Source organism: Diceros bicornis, chromosome 4, assembly GCF_020826845.1.
Source record: "Diceros bicornis minor isolate mBicDic1 chromosome 4, mDicBic1.mat.cur, whole genome shotgun sequence".
Taxonomy (NCBI): domain Eukaryota; kingdom Metazoa; phylum Chordata; class Mammalia; order Perissodactyla; family Rhinocerotidae; genus Diceros; species Diceros bicornis.
The window spans coordinates 63,736,452-63,757,130 of record NC_080743.1 but is presented as its reverse complement, the minus strand read 5'-3'; the positions used below and the strand labels follow the sequence as shown (position 1 = coordinate 63,757,130).

Below are 20,679 nucleotides of genomic sequence, written 5' to 3'. Positions count from 1 at the left end.
CAGCCAACCTCACGGGGAGCTCAGGATCTGGGAATGCCTGTTAGAGTGTCATGATTTGGATGCAGGGGGGAGACCTTTATACACCTTCATTGACTAAGGTGAGGCAGCCCTCTTCAGACAAGAGTAATGCCTGGAGAGGGTCTTGGCTTCTGTAAGAAGGATTACTTTGGTCTCGAAGTGGAGCAGCAGGCAATATGTGAGAGACTCACCACGAAATTCACCACACATATGCAATTTCATATCCTGTGAGGCAGGTATCATAGCATTTTATAGATGTCTGAAGTAAGAAAACTGATTATATTTACTACCTTCTCTTTGTCTAGAGCAGCCGCTCTCTCTGGGCTTAGCCCAGAACCCTCTGGTGTTGTCAGAGAGACAAGATTCAGGTATAAGTGATGCCTTGTGGTCATCGGTAATGGAAATATGCATTATTCAACTATGGATACGTGATACCAAAGAGAAGAAATCTTGGAATGGACGTAAGTGAAGCTGACATTTTCCTGAATTGTTTCAAATAGAGTCTGTTGCCTTGTCCATCAGGGTCTCCTTATGGATAGGCATTTTCCCACACTCCAGGTCCCATTAGAGATCCCTCTCAGAAATTCCTACACGTGGCCTTCTATGCCTCTGTTTTTTCTCTATTCCCCTTTGACTCTGGACAGCAAGTTGCTTTTTAAAAGTAGCATTTGCTTCTAAAACAGACTGCCCCAATTCTCTTAACTCTGTTACTTTGGAAAAGCTACTAAGAAAAGGGTTACCTATAATCCTATTGCCTAGAGATAGCTATATTTGATGTTGCTAAATATCTTTTAATATGTTTATGTGTGTGATTAATTGTTTATTTATCCAAAAAGAAACACGTTATTTATTCTGTTGGTATCCTTTCCATTTTTGGGGTCGATTATAACACTTTATCATATTATACTTGTAATGCAGTTTTAATATGTATAGTATAGTATTCTGTTATCTGACTTTGCCATATTTTATTTAACTAACTTCCTAATTTTGGATATTTAAATTATTTCAATTTTTTATAATTGCAAATAACAAGATATAATTCTTTGGTATAAGTTTTGTGCATAGTTCATTATTTCTAAGGATAAATTCTTAAACATAGAATTGATTCTCCTTTTTAATTCTCCCTGTACCTCACTTATAGGATCTCTGTACCTCACTTATAGGATCTCCTTTTTAATTCTCCCTGTACCTCACTCCTTTTACTCACATTTAACATAATCTGTAATTTCATTACACACAGGACCATCTCTAGGAATTTGGGGAGCTCTGTGCAGGCCACTGAGCTCCTTTACTTTTATACCAGAGTAAAATGAGTACTCAAGACAGTATTGGGTGGAGGAACAAGGATATCTTGTGCCATAATGGAGTTGACAGAAGAAGACAGAATGAGATTCACTCGTTTGCCTTAGTTAGCAAGGCTTCAGAGATCTGGTGGGCTCTTTACATGTAGAAGAAAAGCCAAGATTCAGATCAGGGAGTCTGCCTCCAAAACCTTTTATGCTGTCTCATCTGAACACCAGACTTGAAATCTTCCCTCTGCATTCTCTTTCTATCTAGACAATTCTAAATCTCAAATTTCTTCCTAACTCATTTATATGTCTTTTTCTTTGATTCCATCTATCTATCGCTGGCTTTGTGAGGTTTAACATCGTGAGTGAAGTGAGATTCCCTCAATAGTACCTTCTTTACTCAAGCTGTTGTCTTTCTTCTGTTGTCCTCAGCCTGAGCAGAAACAGATGGCGGCCCAGGAGGAATCTATCTGGGACGAAGGGTTGAAGAAAGGCCCTGTGACAGTCACAGTGGTGAAAGGAATGAAATGAAGCCGTTCAAATTTGAAACCCGAGAAGGGAAGCAAGAGATCTTTCATGCTAGCGTGGCTACTGAGCGTGAATTCTTTTCTGTGAAAGTTTTCAGCAAAGATCTAAAACGTAAATTCACTCCAAAGAAAATAATTATAACATCAAAATATTATTGGCGCACTCATTTCCTGGAAGTGAATAGTGCCTCTCTATGGTTGATGTTAGATCTGACCAACAGATCAGTGTCCCAAAGCACTTTATCAGAAAAGCTGTTGAGAGGCTGGCCCGGTGGCCCAGTGGTTAAGTTCACGTGTTCTGCTTTGGTGGCCTGGGGTTCACTGGTTTGGATCCAGGGCGCCGACCTACTCACCAGTCCTCAAGCCACGCTGAGTTGGCGTCCCACATAGAAGAACTAGAAGGACCTACAATTAGGATATACAACTGCATACTGGGGCTCTGGGGAGAAAAAAAGAAAAAGGGGAAGATCGACAGAAGATGTTAGCTCAGGGGCAATCTTCTTCAAAAAAAAACATAAATAAATAAATATAAATAAATATAAATAAAAGATGTTGAAATCCCAAAGATCAATAAGCTTCCAACTCAACCCCCTGGAACAATTCTGAATGGGCTGTTTGTACTCCAGAAGGTAAGTTTCTATATACAATTTTATAGTGATTAGCAAAAATAGCTTATTCTCCACTATGAGCTTGAAGAGACTTCAGAAATTCATTTCAAAGTCTACTTATATAGAAAAAACTGAAACAAACTCCCAAAAATTAAAGAGCCACAGAGTTGTTGTGGCAAAACTGAAATACATTAAAACGGTTTTTATTCTCAAGATGCGGTTACATTCCTACTTCAGCTTCCTTTTATCCTCGTAGCTTCTGAAAAAGAAATTACCTCATACACAAATAATGTTTGCCCTCTGTTATTTTTGTATTTTATATATATGATCTTTATTTTAAGTGACTATTGTTGTGAATGCAAAATTACTGTAGCTGAGTGATAAACCAGACTAACTGACCTGGAAGACCAATAACTAGGGCAAGATTAAGGAATTGCGACTAAAAGAAGAAAACAGAAGACAGAGTTAGTATGAGGAAATTTATTAGAAGTGAGATATAGCCCTTAGTTTTTAATAAAGTCAAACTGATAGACAACAATTCTATTTTTAAACCTTTAAGAGAAAATAATGTTGAAAATCGTGCAAAATGAATTGCATGTTTTCCTAAAGTGCAGTTCTTTCAGTTTGAAATATTAAACATTATTTTCTAGCACAAAAAAAAAAGTGAGAAATAAAAAGTATTTTGACTCTGAGCCTCGGAGGAACTAACCTTCTGTGACTACTTCTTCTGGTCAAGGAAAGGACCAGAGGAACCACAGAGAGGGAACCTGCTGACCTTTCCTCCAGGAGCCTTAACAGAAGCACTCTGGTCTGTGGTTAGTTGCAGGGGAACTGATAAGGAGAATCTGTCCTCCTGGAAAATTCAAGCCCAAAATGACCTTGGATAAGAAGGACACGTTCTTTACCCTAGTGATGAGCCTTCAATCTGGCCAACCATGCATAAATATATATTCATTAGTCCATTAAATTAAACCTAAAATACTATCAATCTTCTAGATAACTGATCAATACCCTGCTCCTTTTTGACTTGGACTTGATTGTGAATCATTTCTTGTCCTTGATTGCTGTAGGGGAGGAATAGTTTTCCCTTCTTCCCTCCTAGGTTCTTTGGCTCGTATAATAATTAATTTGACACAAGACAGATTAACAGGAGAAAAACAAATGTAATTGTGTACCTACAGGAGTCCCATAAAAGATATGAGACTCATAGACAGCCCAGCAATTAAGGCTTACATAACGTCCTGAGCTAAGAAGATAGGGGTAGGGGTCTGGGGCTTCATAGTTTGCTAATCCAAAATCTGAAAAAAAAAATATTAGTGATATATTGTATGTTTATAGAATAAATAAAAGTAAAATATTTGACAATGATAGCACAAAATATGAGAGGGAGGAATTAGGATTATAGTGTTGGAAAGTCCTTACACAGCAACATGTCAAGCAGCATGATAATATTTGAAGGTAGATTCTGATTAATTAAAGATGTATATTCTAAACTCTAAGGCAATGATACAAAATATTTATAAAAGGGATATAAATAATAAGATAATTTTGTGATATTGGAGAAAGAATAGGCATATAAACTGATGAATAAATGAAAAGCAATAAGAAAAGTATACATACTGAGCTATATGAGAAAGCCATTTGGTTTAAAACTAATTCAGCCTGACCTTGTTTTTCCAGAAAGGCCTGACGTGGCCTGTCAATCATGCATTGTACACCTGCTTTAAACATTTACAAAGCAAAGAATGATGTCTTTAAAGATGGGGATGTATGCCTCCCTCCATTTCAGCATTTCGTTCAAGGTAATCATTCTTTCCCAGAAACTAAGGGTCAAACTGACCTACTGTGTACATCTTGTGACCTGCTGTGATCATCTTGTGACCACTGACCTGCTTGAGGATGCAAAACATCTTCATGACTGTGGTAACAAGAGATATTCCTGTCATATTTGATGTATGTTCCTTGTCCCAAGACAGCATAACCACAGCGTACACCTCACTTCTTCAGAGAGCTTCCTCTTTTGGTGAAGGCATTCTCTCAGGCTGTACGGTCCTGAGAAAGGCTCATGTAATAAACTCATCCCAATTATGATTTATAGATTGATTATTGATTATTTGCGTCTACGAGACCCAATGGAACACAGTAGAGAGTCCAAGAATAGGCCACATATATGCAATTTATTGATTTTCTACAAAAGTACAAGCACAATTCAATAAAGGATAATTTTTCAACAAATAGTATTGGAACAATTGGACACTCATTTCAATAAAATGATTAACTTGATTTATACCTCACTCTCTATACAAAAATTAATGCAAAATGGATCATTGACACAAGTATAAAACCTAAAACTATAAACTTCTAGAAGAAAACACAAGAGAAAATCTCTGTGATGTTGGTTTAGGCAAATATTTCTTAGATATGACACAGAGAGCACAATCTACAGAGAACAAATTTTTTGATAATTTAAACTTCATCAAAATGAAAATTTCTCTTCAAGAGATACCTCGAAGGCACACAAAGGCAAGCCATAGATTGGGATTTAATGTTTGCTAGTCATGTAGCTGTTAAGATCTTGTACCCAGAATTTTCAAAGAATTCTCAAAACTCAATAATATGGGAACAAACAACTGAATTTTAAAAATAGGTAAAAAAAAGATACATGGGTGGCAAATAAGCACATAAAAAGAGGATCATGAAATTCATCTTTAGGGAAATGCAAATTAAAACTACGAGATACCACTATCTACCAATTAGAATGGGTAAAATTTAAAAAGATTGACCATACCATGGGCTGACGAGGATGTAGAAGTACTAGAACTGTCATAAAATGCAGGCAGAAATGTCAAATGGTACCCCACTTTTCAAAAGAGTTTGGCAGATATTTTTTTAAGGTAACATACACCTACAATGCTAGATTCTGAGGAGGATGCAGAGCAACTAAAACTCTCACACATTGTTGGTGGGAATGAAAAAATGTTACAGTTACTTTAGAAAACAATTTGGCAATTTCTTATACATTTAAACATACACTTACTATATGAACCATCAATCTCACTAAAAGTTTTTTGCCCATTGAAATGGAAACGTGCGATCACACAAAAATCTGCATGTGAATATTTACAGCAATTTTAATATAAGTATGCAAAACTGAAACGTGCGATCACACAAAAATCTGCATGTGAATATTTACAGCAATTTTAATATAAGTATGCAAAACTGTAAACAACCCAATTGTTCCTCACTTGGGGAATGGATGAATAAATTTTGGTGGATCCACACAAGTAAATTTTACAGAGCAATAAAAAGGAATAAACTGGTACACACCACTACGTGGATGAATCTTGAATGGACTACACTAAGTGAAAGAAGCCAGACTCAAAATTCTATATATATTTTTAATTTCATTTTATGAATGTCTGGAAAAGGCAAAAGTGTAAGTTAAGAAACTATATCAGTGGTTGCCAGGAGCTTGGAATTGGGGGAAGAGTTGACAAGTAGCATGAAGGAAATTCTTGTTATGATGGAACTGTCCTGAATCATTAGGAAAGTGATTTAGCTTCTCTGTTCATGGTTTTTCTCATTAAGAGAATAAAAAGGAGAGCACTATCAACCCTCCAGAGCTAGTATGAAGATTAAGTGACACAAAATAATTGCAAAACACCAGGTATCAAATATGTGATCATTAAATGTATTGTAAATTTCAGTTTTAGATGTCTACTTTCTGCCATTGTACTCTAAAGCGAGATCATTATTCTTCAGTGTTTGCCTAATACAGGTCTTTACCCGGGGCAACTTCCTGATGGAATCCACATACGTGAAATCTGAGATGAGGAAATATGGTTGGAGAGCTACAGAGCTCTTGGTACTTGAGTAAGTGAGTGGAACCGGTTATTTCAAATCAGACAGGGCTGGAATTGCTTCCAACATATGCTAGTGTTTTCCTGCTAATCAGGAGAAACTGCCTTATTTTGCAGACAAATTGCCCAATTATGTCCCCTCCAGGAGACCAATTGTGAAAAGATATTGATTGTTGTGGGCTAAAGTACCCCCTCCTAGGACACAAGGCTTGGCAATTGAAGCAGAGACTGCATTTCAGCTGTCTGCCCCCTTGCTGCGTTTCTTTGCAAAGAGCATAGCCTTTTCAAAATGTCCATCCTTGACCAGAGTCTTATCCTGTAAAGATCATACCCAAAGTATAAATGCAAACATTCCTTGGGCCCTGTGTGCCCCACCGTGCTTTGCAGGCTACAGACTATTTGCTTTTAAGCAATTCACCAATAAATTAGACTCCTGGGGAAACACTGCATTAAAGAAATAAATGATGTTTATAATTTTTTCCAAATTATAAAAATTACAGATGGAAAATATGGCATTGAGATAGTACAGAAAAATATAAAAAAGAAAATGAAAAACACCTGTTACATCCCATTTCCAAGAATTAATACCTGGTATATATATTGTTGTATATCATACATATATATGTACTGTGTACACATATATATATATATATTTGTACTTAAATCTTATCTCCATTATCATCACTATTAATGGCATTCACATTTTAAGAAGGAGAAATCTAGTGAGGTTTTCATATATGAATCAGCATTGAGTAGTTGTGTCCTTGCTTTTCCTGGTCTTGATGACCTTGAAGAAGAAAGAGATAAAGATAGACCAGTTGAGATGCACCTGATCATACAATTCTCCCTTCACTCATACTGCCTCTCTTTGCCACAGGCTGCATCCCTTTCTCTCTTCCTTTCTAAAACACTCTTCTCTCACTCTCACCTATCTCATTTAATGATGTCCTGTTTATTGAGTCACCAACCTCTCCTCTTGGTTGGGGCCAGGAAATGAGATATTCACTCACACCCAGCATGAGTATATGTGGACAGGCAGGAGGTGTGGAGAACAACAGGGGAGAGGAAGGAGCAGGTGTATTCCATGTCAAGTTGAGGGGAAACTTCTCACTGAGAAGAAAAGTGGAGGAGGGCCTGCCCTGTGGCTTTGCAGTTAAGTGCGCGTGCTCCGCTACTGGCGGCCCGGGTACGGATCCCGGGCGCGCACCAACGCACCGCTTGTCAGGCCATGCTGAGGCCGAGTCCCACATACAGCAACTAGAAGGTTGTGCAACTATGACATACAACTATCTACTGGGGCTTTGTGGGAAAAAAAAAGGAGGAGGATTGGCAATAGATGTTAGCTCAGAGCCGGTCTTCCTCAGCAAAAAGAGGAGGACTAGCATGGATGTTAGCTCAGGGCTGATCTTCCTCACACAAAAAAAAAAAAGTGGGGAAAAGGTACAAAAGGCATTCCTGGTGCACTGGTGTGAGGGAAGGGTTGGAATGTTTCATTGATGGTCCTGAGAATTGGAAAGATCCAAGAGCAAGTGCATTTCTGAGTACCTGGATATGTCAGCCTTTGCCTCTGATCTGTTTGCATTCCAGTATTAGCCTTTGTTAGTGTCCCAAGAATCCCATACAAGTCTGTGTGTGTGTGAGGGTGAGTGTGAGCGTGTTTCTGTGTGTGACACGTAGTATGGACTTTGTCATGTAGAACCAACCACCTCTGTTTGTTGTTGACCAACAGCAACAAACACTAAACGCAGTTATCTCACTAAAGGCAGGTAACTTTGTGTTCTGAGATGCTCAAGGGCAACCTTGATCATGTAATCTGGTAGGAGCTCTGCTAACCATCCTCTGAGAAGGAAGATATTTCCCCCATTTAATAGATGATGAACCTGAGATTCCTAGTGTTTAAGCCAATCAGCAAATCACAGGACCAGTATTTGAAACAAATCTGCCTTAATGAAGCCCAAATTTACTAAATAATCTCCATTTTGATAGAATCAACCAATTCTATAATATTTAGCTTAAGTATCATATCTTTTGAATGCCTCTCTGAAGTTTCTCTCTTCAATATGATGAAAGATATGCTTCTTTATTTAAAAAAGAATGATGAAAAGACAGTTTATATTCAAAAGGGCAAGGATTGGTTCTTTTAGCCCCGATGGATTGTCTGTATAATAGCAGCAGTCTAGATTTTTTTTTAATTCTACTTTAGAAGAATGATGTTACCCAGGAGATCTTACCTTGATGAAACTGTGAATTACAGATCTCAGCTGCCTCTTACTCTCACCTAATGCCAATTCAAAGCAAATGAGGTTAAGTTTATCTCCTTCCTCGCAGTTGATTTTGGCCAGTCGTCCATACACCATGACTTCCATCTTCCCTGTATTATCTTGTATTTCGTAATATAGGAAATTATTCCACATTCTTTTCTGCAAAGAAAATTAGCATCCATCTTTTGAGAACTGGATCAGGTTTCCATATCTGTGAGAAATACAGGGATTAGTGGAAACTTTTGTCTCTGACAGGTTAATATGAGCTGTAAGTCCAGTATTACAGGTACCAAATAGCTTAAGATATCTCGTCCAGAAAACTCCCCCTTTTGAATCTTGTGTCTACCTTTCCTTCTTTTAGGTCTTTATTTGCCTGGTTCTTCTAAAAAAATTCATTACTTCCTAATTTTTCCTGCTTCCATCTCAGAATAGCTGATATTTCTTAAGGAACTTGAATACAGTCAGATATGATAACCTATACAGGTTTCTTTGGTGCCTGAGAACAGAGAAGAAAGCCCTTTCATGCTTCATTATCAGTGTGATAAAGATTGTTGCAAGTCTTCATTCAGTAGATTGCTATATCAATATGTAATACTTTCTTCTATCTTCTGCATTTATTCATTCTTTTCCAACAGGCCCAAATCTTGAATCTAGATTATCTAGTCCCATGATTCTAGTTTCTATCTCATTTACTTTATTCACTAATTCTACAAATGCATAGGTGTGCACAGCCATTTAAACAGAGTGTGCAGAAAACAACAGGGATAAAGAGCCACCCTAGAAGACGTATACAAGCGAATATGAAACAATACTTCATATAAAAATTTCCGTCAGCTAAGCTTAGATTTCCTATGTTTAGACTGAAATATAACCCTAATTCTTAGAATTCATCAACATTCTTTTTTCATTGTCCATATTTATAAATTTACATTAAATTGATTGCTCTATTCTCTTCAATATCCATATTTCTTATTAGTTAATGCCAAATTCAATTGCTCAAGAATTTTTTCATATATATATATATATATATATATATTTGGTGAGGAAGATTAGCCCTGAGCGAACATCTTTTGGCAATCCTCCTCTTTTTGCTGAGGAAGATTGGCCCTGGGCTAGCATCCATGTCCATCTTCTTCTACTTTATATGTGGGATGTCTACCACAGCATGGCTTGATAAGTGGTGCACAGATCCCTGCCGGGGATTCTGATCTGGAAACCCCTGGCCGCTGAAGTACAGTGCGCAAACTTAACCACTGCGCCACTAGGTGGACCCCTTGCTCAACAATTTTTTGATGAATGAATGTGAAGAGGTAAGAGCACTTTAGGTATTTGTTGGAAACAGCAGCATTCTAGGGCACAGTAGTCTATTGACTTCTTAGTCTGGTTGTCACAACCGGAATTCAAGCTTGAGAGGGCAATTCTTTATTCACAAGTAAGTCAAGCTGTCACTGAAACAGATGAGGCAGAACTGAAAGAAACAAAATCATAAGGATTTGTCTCTTGATATAAAGTCTGCACTGTCCTGGAGCAGGTTGACTATCAACGGATAATCATAGCTGAAAAAATGCCAAGGTTTCTGCCGAATCTCTTTCCAAAGAACTTGCAAGTTGTCATGGTGGGAAAAGGAATGTTCAGAGAGTCTCTCTCCCATGTGCTGAAATGAGAGGACTCCACCTAACAATCCCTGGACAGGAGTGTCCTAAATTTCCATGTTTGGCACATTAATCAAGCTCCAAATGGCAAGTTAAGACTTTTAAATTCTGGGCCTGCAGAAGAAATATTACAAAATAATGGTGTGGGCTTACCTTATGCACCTGATACACTCCATTCACAAATGTTCCTGGAGCTTGCGAGTACAGATGAATGATTTTAGGAGTGGAAGTAGCATTTGTAATGAGTCGCTTTGAGACCTCCATCTTTCGGTCAGCATTAACATCAGACACACGTGAGACATTGTAGACCTCCAGGAACCCACTGCGGCCAATATAATCTGATATGGCAATGACTTTCTTTGGGATGAACTTCTCCTTCAAGCTGACATCAAACACCTTCACTTGGAAGAATTCACTCTCAGTAGCCACTGTGGCATGAAACATCTTTCTCTCCCCTTCGCTGACGGCATATGTAAATGGTTCTGTGGCTTTCAGTACCATCACTTCTTTGGGGCCGCTCTGGAAATTCTCCTCTTTGGAAGCTTCTTTAGGTACAGCCTTCAATCTTGGTTTCTACTTAAACGTACACACCAAAACCGGAAAGCATTTAGAAAGGGAATACAGAAATATTCTCTAGTGAGAACCTTCTCAGGCTCGATGTTGAGCCTCAAGGAACACCCTAATTGGATGAACTTGTAAAAAAACTAGACAAATATGGCCGACATGACATAACTTAGCTGATAGAAGAAATGGAGAAGATTTAAACAGCAATATTATTTCTTTTCTTCATTTTGTATAAGTTTGCAAGGAAGAATATTTTTCTTCAAAAAGATTTAACCCAAGAAAAAAAGTATTTCTCCTAGGAAGAGCTATGTAGAGTATAGGGGCAGTGTGCAATAGCAATGCCATTGTGTAGTGAATCCTAATAGAGATGCAGATGAAAAACAATCTTAATTTATCCCATCAACTCATTTTAGTGAGCAAAGTAAGATATAAATGGGGAGGAAAATAAGTCATCCTTAGTATCACTGAGAGTGAAGAATGCTTCCCTCCAGTCAGAAACCATTGATTTCATCTGAAAATGATCCAGGTCGAGGTGACAATTTAAAGACCCAAATCACAAAACCCCTTTCCAAAAAAGCAGTGCTGTGTTGGGAAAGTGTTAGTAAAACACTCACTGGAAGTATCCCATGACCTTCCCTAATTTGAAAATGTCCTGGATAGAGGCTCATAGCTATAGAAAAATGTGTGTAATGTGATCCAAATTGGGACAGAATGATATTCTTTGTATATAAATAAGAAAAGGTAAAATCAGAAAGAGTATTTACCAAAATGTAGCATTTGATAGAGGAGAGATTTCAAAAAGTTAAAATTTAATTACTTTTTCTATGCATCTACACATCCTAAATTTTCTAAGATGATATTATTTATGAAATGAAAAATGAAAGAGGGGTGCCGACCCATGACCTAGTGGGTAAGTCTGGTGTGTTCTGCTTCGTCAGCCCAGGTTTGGTTCCCAGGCATGGATCTACACCATTTGTACGTGCCCACGCTATGGTGGCTCACATACAAAACAGAGGAAGATTGTCACAGACGTTAGCTCACGGCGAATCTTCCTCAGCAAAAAAATATGAAAGAGTAAGAATTGGTGATATTGCTTTGGCTGGCTCTGTATTTCTCCACCCTATTCCACCCTGAGCTGCGTCTTTCACTGTGTATTGAGAGAAATACAAAAATAAAATTAAACGAATAAAGGGCTAATTATACCCAGTAGAGACTAGGGATGATTAGGTACCCACTGGGTCATAGATTATCCTAATACAGAGGGTGGTGCCTAATAAGAGTTGGAGTTCACATATAGGGTACAATCTCATCTCAAAATATATATTTAACAAAAATTGTGTGATTTAATTAAAGAAAGAATTGTATATAGTAGGGGATTAGTGAGAAGCTCTTTCATGGTTCTACTGATCCCTGTCATTATATTGCAGGAAGTGGAGATATTGGAAACAGGAAGCTGGTACCTTGGTTAAGGAACTGCTGGATGGGGTTGGTGCTGGCTTCTGAGGAGTTTGGAGACAGCCCTCAGTTGGGCATGTGCTGGTTGTTGAAGATTCTGGAAGCTGACTCTGCTCTTGGAACAGTTTCATCCTCTTGGATTCCTCAGTTTTATTGGTGATGTGTTTCCTTTTCTGAAGCAAAATATATATTTTTTTTCCCTGATTAATGATTTTCAATATCAAGTGAACCACAACATTCTCCTACTCATGGTCTCTTTCTGTCTCTCTGCCTGTCTGTCTGTCTGTCTCTCACACACACGCACACACACACACACACACACACACACACACAGACATAGGAGAGGATCTTCACTCCTACAATTTTCTCTGGAATAATAGCACATCTTCAGATATCCCCAACACCTTCCCAGCTTGGAACCCAGTCAGGATTACTAACTTCACTCTGCAAATGTTAAAACCTCAAGTAATTGAACTTTCATTAGTCTGTTATGGAATTCTGGCTTTACCTCTACTGGCAAACAGCCCTATGTCAACTTCATCAAGATAACACTTGGAGTTATGTATTGGTTGAAAATCCTACCAGGCTTATAATGGAAGCAAGTCTCAGAACAGCATCAGCTGCACCTATGGATGTTTTATTAACTAAAAGTCTTTTACTACCTTGTATATTTACCAAATAACCAAATCAGTTTCTATCATCTGTTCTCCAGGTCAAGGGAACCAAGTCTCCAACTGTCTGAAAGCTTTGTTTATCACCATACTAGAGAAATTCCCTCAAATTCATAATTCTAGAGGTGGGATTCTGCTCTCTATGTAGTCATCAGGCAACCAAATCCTTCTGAGTTCTCAACCAGAAACAGACCCATTCAAGATTTCACCCAGGCATCCCCAGTACCTGGGTTTTTATAATTGCTTAAGCAAGAGCCACAAGTGTCTCTAAAATCATTTATCTTGCGTATCTTCGAGTTCACTAAGGAAAGCCCATTTCTAGTGTTCTAATCCAATATAAATTTATCACAGTCCTTACCTCTTCTAGCATTCATTTGTCTAATTCATAAAGTGTCACTTGTTGATAAAGCTGTAGATGAGGAAGCTGCTTGAAATACCTCCCTCTGTCATGCAGCTTTCTGATTAGGACACTCTCTGACCACCGTGGCACCTCATTCCTCATTAGGCTTACAGAGCCTAGGTTATGGAGACAAACCCAAGACATAACACTGTCTAATGATAAATTTTTAAAAATAAATTCCAGATACGGTAAAATCTGTATTCTGACTCTGGAATAATTATATGCCACTAAATGCTCAAATTGTAGAATTCAAAGGCTGGATTTGAATCCTGGCTCTACAATTCACTCTCTGTGTGATCTTGGAAAACATTTTTAACCTCTATGACCTTCAGTTTTCTCTTATGTGAAATGGGACTAACAACAGCACCCTCATGTGGTATTGTAAGGAATAAATGACATAATGTACACAAAGATCACAGGTTTTAGAGTCCAGCACCACTAAATGCTCACTATATTGAAGTATCAAGATTGTTATTATTGTTTCATGGTCAATGCAGGGGTTTGTATTTATGCTCTGATCCATAGACATGTAAGGGTACAGAATTTGTTACCTCAAAATGAGTCTCTTTGGCTTGGTTATTTTTAGGAACAAAAGACTCAGGAAGAAACTTTGTTCTTCCCTCCAATCGTGTAAAAGCATTTAAGATAGAAGACCAGTTTCAGAAGGAACTAATACTATAGATAACTATTGTGGTAGTGGAGAGGAACCTAGAAAGGCCCGTTTGATCAAAGTCTTCTCCTTGTCTCATTGTCTTTGCAAGGCATGGCAAACATTTGTTAACCGAACATTTGCTTTTCCATCTTCACGTGAATGATTACCTTCCTCCCCTTTGAAGTCCCAAACTACTACCCTGAAAATCCTCTTTTGGCTTTAGCTGAAGATGGTATTTAAGATGATGGCTTTGGCCATTTTGGTGAGTCACTCAGTTTTCCGGGGTTTATCCCATGCATACATGTTGTTAAAGTTGCTTGATTTTCGCCTGTTATTCTGTCTCATGTCAATTTAATTCTTAGATCAGCCAGAAGAACCTAGAAGGGTAGAGGAATATTTCGTCCTCCTCTACAGATGTTTTACACATGTAGTAATTTAATTTCATTGACAAAAGCACCTTGAGCATCTTTCAAAATTAGTTAAACCAACAGCTTCCATCATGAAAGTAGGATTTAGATGCCTAAAATATACTATTTGGTTGGATACTGTTTAAAAATGGTAATTGAATTTTTTCCTTCAGATTATATCCTTCACCACCCCTTCCTGTTCTTGAACATGCCATTCTGTACTATTTACTTTGTAGGAAACAAGCAGGAGGAATCAAAGATAATATTAGTCTCCTCCTGGTTTTGAATCCCAAAAGCAAACAGAGTGCATATTATAGAGAAAATAGTTAGGAGACTCCATGATGAATAAGGACAAGGCTTTCCTGCTCATTTGATGAATCATGGAGTGGTCAGACACCCTTTTTGCAGGCTTCCTATGGAGGTGGCTAAACCCCAAGAAGAAATGACTATATGGTGTGTTTAGGTGTATGAGGCTGAGGACACAGATGAGCTTCCCTGAGATTCTAATGCTTAAAGGATGTTTCAAGGAAGCCATAATGATTTTTATGGGAGTAGAAATGACTATGTCATGTATTTAGGCAGATGGGACCTTAGAAAGTGTCACTTCCAAGCCTATATGCACAGAAAGAGAGTTCTCTTGAGATGTCCACATATGTCATTGTCATAGCAGAGAGACAATGGACCTTAAGTTTCAATGCCTAGACAATGGCCACCTGGGCCTAGAGGCAACAAAGATTGCTACCTCTGTCCCACAAATAAAAACCGGAGAGACTATAGAGGGAATTATGAATTATTGAAGCTAACAGTAATAACAATAATAATAAAACAAAACTTGAGAAATCTTGCCTATAGGAAGTCTGGCTTCAACTGCCATCTGTGGGATGGTGTTGGGGGCTTTCAGCCTGGGTCAGAGAGTAGCTCTTGGGTTGAGTGCTAAACTATATTAGAGAATCATGATTTAAATGCTGCTTTTGCCTATTCCTCAAGTTGCCTACCTATTCACTGCAGAAATAGGCATTGTACTCCTTTGTGCAGGTAACCACAGGGGTCATACCAGGCAGAACAAAAGACATACTAGGAAAGGAGTTGATGCATGGATGTGCGCCCTCACACTTCCACCTCGGTCTTGTCTTTCCCAGGGAAATGGTACCTATAATCTGAGGTTATAGTCTAGTAAGGAAGAAAAAGGTACACTTCTTACAGTGGTGATAAATGCTAAAATGGAAAAATAAAGGGACCAGTGAAAGCAAACAATGGGAATATCTAACGCATTCTGGGTGGTGGGCATTAATGTGGACCTGCCTGAGGCAGATATTCAGGTTTGCACCTGAAGGTTGAAGACACTTGAACCAGTGGTCAACCAGGACGAATGATACCAAACAAAAAATGAGTATATGTCACATCTGACATGGGTTGGAGCAAGAAATTTTGAAAATAAATCCTGTAGTATGGTCAGTGAACAAAGGGGAAAAGGAAGAAAGGAAAGGGGATGAACACAGTCACATTCATCTCTGCTTGCCTGGTCACCTTCCCCCTCTATCTCTACTCAACCCAAGAAAGCAACCCTCTTAAAATCAAAGATTATTTCATAAACATGTGCCTTGTAAATAGCAAAGGAATTAGAATCTAGTAGGATCTCAAATTATACACTGATAAATGAATGAGTGATTATATTTAATAATTGAATTGTGTATTGTGGGAGGTTAGATGGGAAGCTCTTCCAAGATTATGATAATCCTTGTACTTACATTGTGTGGAGGTACAAGGAATGGGAACAGGAAGTGGGTACCTTGGTTGAGGAACTCCTGGATGGGGCTGGTGGAAGCATATGAGAATTTGGGGACAGCTCTCAGTTGGGCATGAACTTGTTTCTGAGGTTTCTGGAAGCCCACTCTGTTCTTGGGATAGCATCTTCATTTTTGTGTTATTAGTTTTGGTGGTTATGTCATTCCTTTTCTGGAGAAAATTAGATGTTTTTCCCTATTTCTGGATAATAATTTTCAAAATCACAAAGAACACAACATGTAACTCTTTTTTGTCTTTCTTTTTTAAACAGGATATTAACTTATCAATTTTCTCTGGAATAATGGCACACGTTCAGATACCTGTACTACCTACTCTCTCCCACCTCAATAAGGATTACAAATTTCACTCTGCAAATATTAAAAGCTCAGATGAAATTTCATTGGTTTGGGATGGAATCCAGATTCTACATCTGCAGTACGCTGGCCTAAGCCAACTTGGTCATGCATAACTCTAAGGGTTATTGTTTTGGTAAGTAACCTTCCCAGGTTATAACGGACGCTAATCTCAGCACAATGTTGACTGTGCTTATAGATGGTTATTAACTATGACTTTCTCATCAAGCAAATATACAAATAGCTTCCTGACATCTGCTCTTCAGGCTCCTAGAAATCCATCTCTCCTATCTTTTGGGAGAGATTATCAGCAGAAATGTGGGTTCTTGGAACTAACAACAAGAAAACAAAACCAAAAATTGAGAGTCCCTTTATAAAGGAAGTTTTTCTTCAAGTGGTGTGTGTGGGGTGGTGGTGGGGAGGTACCCTGAGGGCAGCATGGATCTTGGTTGAGAAACTGTATTAGAGAATAGCGATTTAAATTCTGCTCTTGCCTACCCTTTATGTTGTCTTGGGGCAATCTTTCCCTGCCCATTCACCTCAGATACAAGCTTCATTGTGCAGTGTGGCATGCAACCACAGGGAAAAACAAAAGGCAGGTTGGGATAGGAGTTGATGCATGAGATATGTACTCACTTTCTCCCACCCCTGTCTCGTCTTCCCCTGGGAAAGGGTACCTATAATCTGAGCTTATAGTCTAGTAGAGAAGAAAGATGTAGATTTATTATAGTTGTGATAAGTACTACAAAGGAATAGTAAAGGGCCACGTGAAGGCAAACAATGTGAATATCTGATCTCTTTTTGGGAATGTGAGTATCAGTGAGGACTTGCCTGAGGAAGGGATTCAGTCTGGCACCTGAAGGTGGAATATATTTGGGCCAGTGAAGAGACTGGAATAATGAATTCCAAATCATGGAAACAGCATATGCCAAAACTCCTGACATGTGAAGGAACGTAAAATACTGAAAATTAATCCAGAGGTATGGGTAAGGAGAAAGGATGAAAGGAAATTAGAATGTAGGGGATAAACATACTGTATTTTCATCTATAATTGTCTGGCTACCCTCCATACCCTCTTTCTGGACCAACACAAGACAGTAACCCTCTTGAGATCAAGAATTATTTCATAAACTCACACCTTGCAGAAGCAATGGACTTATAATACACTGAGATATCGATATCTATATTGATAAATTAACGACTCATTTTACAATGTAAAGAAATCGTATCTAATGAGGGATTACTGAGAAGCTCTTTCAAGGTCATGATGATCTCTGTAATATGTTGTAAGGAGGGACAAATATTGGGAATGGGAAGATGGTACCTTGGTTGATGAACTGCTGGACGGGGCTGGTGGAGGCATCTGAGGAGTCTGGGGAAGGCTCTCAGCTGACTGTGTGCTGGTTACCGAAGGTTCTGCAAGCTGACTCTGTTCCTGGGGTAGCTGCAACTTAGATTCATCAGTTTTTGTGGTTCTGTTTTTCTTTTTCTGAAAGTAGATTTTTTTTCCTGATTGTTTTCAGCATTAGATGAAACACATTTCTGCCACTAAACATATCAGCTTTCATTACTAGGCTCTAATATACTAAAATTTTTGTCTTTGAGAACTCCAGGGAGCTACATACAGTCCACATTCTGAAGAAGTAGCCAGAAGGTAAGCAGTGCACATATATGATTGCTTCATATAAATGGTGGGGTAGATTTTATACCTGTCACTCCTTTACTCACCTCTGTGGTGATGACAGGAGCAGTGAACTCAGATTTAGGAAATCTAAGTTTGAATTTAGCCTCTCTGAGTAGCCTTTGGGAAGCTGTTTACCTAATCTGATTGCCATTTTAGTTCATATCTAAAAGAGGGGTCAGGATTTCATATTTCATCATGGGGAATTATATTACATAAAGTAAAGTGCAGAGTATTTCTGAAACATAATGGGTGACCAGGAACTATTAATGAACCTCATTTTCACTCTGAACCTCATTTTCACTCTGCCCCTGGAATCTCTTTTTCTCTGACTCTTCTATTTTCATGTTGAGAAATGAATAAAGAACTAAGTGTTCATAGGAAGGTAATAAATAGAAGAGCCATAGAAGAAACCTCTTCAGTGGGACCTTGGCCATCCTACCTTCAACATAGGCATATCATTGATTGATTCAGGTCCAAAACCTTTGCTTGTGGTGGTTGTAGATTCGTCAGTACTGGGTTTATCCTCCTTGCTTTTTTCCACTGGGGTTGTTCCTCTTGCTTTCCATCTCATTAGAACTGATGCAGTAAAAGAGAAAACAATAAATCCAAAGGAGCTGGTCTAAGACAGCTGAAGCCCTTTCAATACTATTTCCTCTCAGCTCCTGCTTGTGGGCCTACTTATGCTTGTGTCTGCCTGTACTGCATTAACCAGGCTGGGCACAGGTGGCCAGTAGAGATAACACAGGGACGAGCACTGTCTCATGCTTCCTTAATGGTTCCTTTCTCATCCCATGTGCAATGAGCACACCCGTCCTGTCCTCTGGACTCCTATGTACCTCAGTCAAACCCTTTTCCAACCACTTATCCTACACTTTCCTTTTAAGAATCTAAAGTTTTCATGCGGCTGATGGTGAGTCATCTTCTGTAAAAGATCTGTTTCAATTGCTGAAACCAGAGAAAAGAAATATGATGTAATTAGTGAGGTGACAAAGTGGTGATGCCGGACTTGGCATTTTTAAAATATGTTTTTATAATCCTTTGGTTTTATAAGAGACAAGTTCTTCACATCTCTGAGAGGTAGGTTTTTATTTAACTACTGCCTCATATTTGTTACTAATAATGGTGGAATAAATATTTTAATAGAGCATATATTTTAATTGATGTAAATATTTTTAAAACTCACATTTTTTAAAAGTTTTTTTGTCGTTTTCTAACCCTTCTAATGCACTGAAAGCCTCAGCCTTTCTCCTCAACTCCTGCTTTATCGCTTCATCCTCATCCCCAAAATATACCCTCTGAAATGCATTAGACCTCTTTGTAGTAAAGGTGATGCCCTAAGCTGCCAACTTGACCTCTGCAGGACTAACAGTGCCATGGCTACTGAGTCCTAAACTGGGAAAGGGATGTGTTAACTACAAGTCTGGGTTCTGTCCATATTGAGGATGGTGCAGAGAGTGTGAGGGATTCTCATGCATTACCTTTTGATATCTCATTTTTAAGAATTTTGACACGATCTTTAAGTTCGTCTATGTCTTTGTACAATTCTATTAGTTTCTCAACACTGGCAGTCCCTCGGAACTTTTCTGCCATCAAGTCAGCAATCTGAATTTTATTATATTTATTTTGAGTTTTTCTAGTCAGTTGTAAATCACTGGCCAATAAAGACTTAACCATGCTGAAATGATAATCACTGATGGGCTCCAATCCTTTAAGCAGAACAATTTTCTTGCATTCATTCTCCATCTCTCAAGTTATGGATGACCTACAAGAGAAATATAACACACAGTGTTGCACATTTACACAGACAATTTAAAAGACTATCAATGTCTGTGTGAGTGAGTTGTCCATGTGAAGGTGTTGTCCACGGGTGTGTGTGACAAAGAGGGACTTAATTACCAGATGTTATCATGGAAAATGGGTTGTGCACTGCCTGATTTGGAACTTCTAAAATATTCTGCCCTTTGACTGATGATAGTTGAGTTGGGTTGGAGGTGAGTGTGGTAGAAAAAGGTCTGGAAACAGGCAATTGTGTAGAGTATGGACCGCGTAGCGTCAAAGTCCCTGGTTCCTCCTCCCATCATTTTTTGCGGTTACAATCTATCTGTGAATGTCTGCCTGTTGGTTCCTGACTCTTCCGACACCCACTGTGGCTGAAGTGACCTATGTGTAAAATGGAAAAGGGGCTGCAGCCTCTCACCTTATGTGAATATCCTTCTTCCACAGCACTACAGTACCATGCTGGATACCTGCCCTAGTCCACTTGGCTCTTCCTTAGTCACCTCTAATTAGCATCATCCCTCCCTGGAGCTTGGACCATGTTCTCTGTGTCCCAACTGCTCATATCACCATCTCTTTCTTGGACTTCTACCTGCTCCCTAGTACAGGATCATAATATTTAGTGACCGGAATTATTTCTATAGTTGCCTGATTTTTCTCCTTCCAGCTTAATTTTTTTAATAAGTTCTTTGCATAGAGCTAGATATCTCTCTACAA

At 38.6% G+C, this 20,679-nt stretch overlaps 1 protein-coding gene and 1 long non-coding RNA gene across 2 annotated transcripts; one reads left to right on the top strand and one right to left on the bottom strand.

Moving 5' to 3' along the window:
* The first annotated feature begins 331 nt into the window (after positions 1–331).
* Positions 332–4,337, top strand: LOC131404633 (uncharacterized). The gene is made up of 3 exons (XR_009219820.1): positions 332–479; positions 1,740–2,463; positions 4,123–4,337. It is a non-coding gene; the product is annotated as an uncharacterized LOC131404633 (long non-coding RNA).
* A 2,511-nt stretch (positions 4,338–6,848) lies between these two features.
* Positions 6,849–19,909, bottom strand: LOC131404632 (interferon-activable protein 203-like). The gene is made up of 7 exons (XM_058539542.1): positions 19,665–19,909; positions 18,626–18,762; positions 17,827–17,946; positions 12,240–12,407; positions 10,369–10,788; positions 8,534–8,722; positions 6,849–7,089 (listed from the first exon to the last, which is right to left on the bottom strand). The coding sequence occupies exons 1-7, from the start codon at positions 19,858–19,860 to the stop codon at positions 7,045–7,047; spliced, it is 1,275 nt and encodes a 424-aa protein (XP_058395525.1). The 5' UTR covers positions 19,861–19,909; the 3' UTR covers positions 6,849–7,044.
* Positions 19,910–20,679: the final 770 nt, after the last annotated feature.

What these genes read in the sequence shown, in the direction of transcription:
- LOC131404632 (XM_058539542.1), bottom strand. Translation starts at nt 19,860, where the DNA reads ATGGTTAAGTCTTTATTGGCCAGTGATTTACAACTGACTAGAAAAACT. An exon ending in TAAAAATGAGATATCAAAAG is followed by an intron (nt 18,763 to 19,664) that starts GTAATGCATGAG and finishes TTACTGCATCAG; the next exon opens with TTCTAATGAGATGGAAAGCA. An exon ending in CCAGCAGTTCATCAACCAAG is followed by an intron (nt 12,408 to 17,826) that starts GTACCATCTTCC and finishes ATTTTGCTTCAG; the next exon opens with AAAAGGAAACACATCACCAA.